Raw genomic sequence first — 4,728 nt, forward strand, 5'->3', positions numbered from 1 at the left:
TCATAACGATTTGACATCAAAATACTCTACGGGCTAGACGGTTATTATGAGGACCAGTGATGAGCTGGATCTTATGGGTCAGGGATAGACCGGACCCCTTTAGGCCATAGTTTCCTGGGTGCCCCATATGTTGGTTGGATCTATGCAGTTGGGTATAGATCTGCACTATCTCCTGACTGATCAGCAGGTTATAGTGCATATATTGGTTTCTAGTGTCCAGTCTAATTTATTATTGATCGCCATTAACGGCATTCCTTCCCGAATAACTCATAATTACAAATCAAACAAAGAGTTGATTCAAAAAGGTGAAACATTGAAATGATCACTGTTCTTTTACAGAAAAATGTGATTTATTATTAAAGGACAATGAATGCCAATGTTTTGTGCACTCAACTATTTAAATATGTAAAGACGTTTTTAAAATCATTCAACAATCATTTCCAGGAGTTTTCTGATCTGATATCTGGAAACCATTTATGATACTTGCTGGGCATTTTTGGCTCACTCATGCTTTGTGAACTCTTATTTCTTTCAGTATCAAATGAGGGAAAAGTGAATAGCTTTTAATAGACAACAAAAGTGGTGAGATTCCAGCTGAAGAAATTTGGAGATGTCAGAGTGATCAATACAAGGAAATTAGTAATAAGGTAATGAAATTGTATTTAGACAATGTAAATTTTAGAAGTTTAGATTTTTGTTTCATACTATAACCTGAAAGAGATCCTGAATATGAGGGGTTATCTGTATATTTATTTTGATATACAGGTTTTTATTATTATGTAAAGTTGTGTAATGACACCCAATCCTGACCCCGGATTTTGGGGCGTCACAAAAATCCTTCGAGATACTAGGTGTTGAAGAGCGACACAAGACTACCTTCGCCTCTTACATGCTGAAGGGGGAAGCTAACTATTGGTGGGAGTCTAAACGAAACCTCGAGACTGATGTTGTGATTCTATGGGATAGATTTACCCGATTGTTCTTAGACAAGTACTTCCCTAGGTTTATGGAGACTCAGATGGAGATTAAGTTTCTAGAGCTGAAACAGGATATAATGACTATGGGTGAGTACGAGGCCAAGTTTACTGAGTTGTCACAATTTGTACCAAAATTTGTGAATACCGCAGAGAAGAAAGCAAGAAGGTTTCAGCTTGGTATGAAACAGTGGATCCGGAACCGAGTAGCAATGCTAGAACTAACAGATTACGTCACTTAGTGTGAAAAGTATTGATTGTTAAAGCAGGTAGTGAACAGAGTTTGAAAGAGAAGGAAAGTAAGAAAAGGAAGATAGGAATTCAAGGAGGAGGAGGACGAACCGAAAACAGGAGCCTTCCGAGCAGGTTTGTCATGGGAGTTGTGTCCCAACCTACGAGAGGCCCTGAATTTAGAAAGGCCCCAGGTGAGAGTGTTGGCCAGGGTGGCGGACCATTTAGGGCGATATTTCACAGCCAACGCCATACCCTTATACCAGAATGTCAAACATGCGGGAAGAGACACCAGGGACTGTGTGTCCATGGAAGAGCCCCTCTGAAGTGCTTCAGATGCAACCAACCAGGACACCTTGCCCCAAATTGCCCACAGCCAGGATTGACATATTTCCAGTGTGGAAATATATGTCACATGAAGAAAGATTGCCCCACGCTAAGACCTCAGGCCTCAAGAATGAGCAGAGCTGCTTCCAACCGGCCCCCAGCTGCTAGGACTTTCAACATGACTGTTCAGGACGCTATATTGAACACTGATGTGATAGCAGTTACCCTTTTTTTAAATTCTGAACATGCAAATATTTTATTTGATTTCGGAGCGACCAAGTCTTTTATATATCAAAAATTAGCTAAGAAGTTAAATTTTAATGTTGTACCCTTACGTGAGGTATTACAAGTGGAAATAGTGAACCGAGAAATCATTTCTGTAAATCAAGTACACCCTAGATGCAAGTTGAAACTAGAAAAGAAAGTCTTTGAGGTTGACTTAATGCCATTTACGTTAAGAGAATTTGACGTGATCATGGGAATGGACCGGTTATCCAGTAATGGAGCGTAGATAGATTATAAGCGAAAGAAGGTAAAGATAAGAGTGCAAAATGGAAAAGAATTAGTGTTTAAAGGTCAACAACTGACCCATAAATTTCTGACCATGATTTTAGGTAAGAGATTGTTGAAGAAAGGTAACGAGGCCTACTTGGCTTATGTGATGGATACTAAGTAGGAAGTTCCCAACATACTGAACATACCCGTAGTAAATGAATTCGAGGATGTGTTCCCAGAGAACTTACCAGGATTGCCACCCGACAGAGAAATAGAATTTGCTATAGAATTAGCACCAGGGACGACACCAGTATCTGAGGCCCCCTATAGACTAGACCCAGTAGAGATGAAGAAATTAGCTTCTCAACTGCAGGAGTTGTTAGATAACAGTATGATAAGACCCAATGTGTCACCATGGGGTGCACCAGTACTGTTTGTAAAGAAAAAGGATGGTAGTATGAGACTATGCATAGACTACCGAGAGTTGAACAAGATGACTATCAAGAATAGGTACCCTCTCCCTATGATTGACGACCTATTCGACTAGCTCAAAGGTGTTGTACACTTTTCCAAAATATATTTGAGGACAGGATATGACTAGTTAAAAATCAAACCGGAAGATATACCTAAGACTTCCTTTCGCACTAGGTATGGACATAATGAGTTCTTAGTCATGTCATTTGGGTTAACCAGTGCACCCGCAGCCTTTGTGGATTTAATGAGCAGAGTTTTCAAGAATTACCTAGACATATGTGAGATAGTTTTCATAAATGATATTCTAATCTTCTTAAAGACAGAGCAAGAACACACAGAAAATTTGAGGATAGTCTTAGAAATCTTGAGGAATAAGAAGTTATATGCCAAGTTCTCGAAATGCGAGTTTTGGTTAAAGGAAGTTCAGTTCTTAGGGCATGTGGTGAATAGAAAAGGAGTTTTAGTCGATGCCACAAAGATAAAAGTGGTGTCCAATTGGGAAAGACCGACTACCCCAACCTAGGTTAGGAGTTTTATGAGTTTAACAGGATACTACTGGAGATTCATGCAAGACTTTTCCAAGATAGTCGGCCCATTGAGTAGGCTTACCCGGAAAATGGAAAAGTTTGTGTGGACAGAGAAATATGAGGAAATCTTTCAAGAGCTGAAAACGAGACCGGTGTCGGTGCCAGTGCTAACTCTTCCTGATGGAAATGGAGTGTTTGTGATATACAGCGATGCGTCGCACAAGGGGCTAGGATGTATGCGCTTATGCAACACGAAAAGGTTATTGCGTATGCCTCTCGACAGTTGAAAGAATATGAGATCAGGTACCCTACCCATGATCTAGAATTAGCAGCCATAGTGTTTTCCCTCAAAATTTGGAGGCACTACTTGTACGGTGAAAAATGCGAGATTTACACAGACCTTAAGAGCCTCAAGTATATTTTTACTCAGAAAGAATTAAACTTGACATAGAGGAGATGGTTAGAGCTGATTAAGGACTATGATTGTGAAATTTTGTATCACCCGGGTAAAACCAATGTGGTGGCTGACGCCCTCAGTTGGAAAGAGAGACTCAAAATGATAATGACATCTGAAAAGTTAGTTAAGGAATTTTGAAAAGATGGAGATCAACGTGAGAATAACCGGTAAATGATTAGTGGGACTATTCGAGATCAAGTTAGTACCAGAATTAGCTGAAAAGATACGAGTGTGTCAGGAAAAGAAGATGAATAAAGAAAGAAAAACATTGACCGGTGAGGAGGTCAGATGCGAGAAAGATGAGAAAGGGATCATGAGGTATGCATCCCAGATTTGGGTTCCGAATGTGCAAGAACTAAGAGACGAGCTGTTGCACGAAGGGCACAGCTCCAGGTATTCTATCCACCCATGAAGTAGGAAAATGTACCTTGACCTTAAGGAATATTATTGGTGGCCTAACATGAAGAGAGAAGTAGCAGAGTGGGTCAGCAAATACTTGACATGCCAGAGAGTGAAGGTTGAACATCAGCGACCGAGTGGACTATTACGGCCCCTGGAAATTCCGGAATGGAAATGGGAGCATATAGCCATGGATTTTGTGACAGGCCTACCAAGGACTAAAACCAATCACGATGCCATATGGGTTATCATAGATAGACCAATCAAGTCCACGCACTTCCTGCCAATCAATGAAAGGTAAACCGTAGACAAGTTAGTGGATCTTTACCTGAGAGAAATCATAGTGAGGCACGACGTTCCCATTGCCATAATATTGGACAAGGACCCAAGGTTTAACTCCCGATTTTGGAGAAGCTTCCAAGAGTGTATAGGCACCAGGTTGAATATGAGTACCGCTTACCGCCCCCAAACAGATGGGAAAAGTGAAAAGACTATCCAGACCCTAGAAGATATGCTGCTAGTGTGTGCCATTGACTTTAAAGGAAACTAGAATGACCACTTACCCCTGATCGAGTTTTCCTACAACAATATCTATCACGCTAGTATAGGAATGCCTCTGTATGAAGCTCTTTACGCAAAAAGATGCCTCTCTCCCTTATGTTGGGATGAAGTTGGAGAACATAAGATAATAGGACCTGAGTTAGTCCAGCAGACCAGAGAGATGGTGGGACTCATCAGAAAAAGGCTGGTAGCGGCTCAAGACAGACATAAGAAGTACGCCGATCAGACCAGGAAAGATAGAGAGTATGAAGTAGGAGATTCAGTGTTGTTGAAAGTGTCTCCA

At 40.8% G+C, this 4,728-nt stretch overlaps 1 protein-coding gene across 1 annotated transcript; it reads left to right on the forward strand.

Annotated features, from left to right (window-relative positions):
- The first annotated feature begins 1,018 nt into the window (after positions 1-1,018).
- Positions 1,019-2,043, forward strand: LOC141674575 (uncharacterized). Its single transcript, XM_074481286.1, has 2 exons — positions 1,019-1,154; positions 1,244-2,043. Exons 1-2 carry the CDS (start codon positions 1,019-1,021, stop codon positions 2,041-2,043), a joined length of 936 nt encoding a protein of 311 aa, XP_074337387.1.
- The last annotated feature ends 2,685 nt before the right edge of the window (positions 2,044-4,728 follow it).

This window comes from Apium graveolens, chromosome 7, assembly GCF_009905375.1.
Source record: "Apium graveolens cultivar Ventura chromosome 7, ASM990537v1, whole genome shotgun sequence".
Classification (NCBI taxonomy): Eukaryota; Viridiplantae; Streptophyta; class Magnoliopsida; order Apiales; family Apiaceae; genus Apium; species Apium graveolens.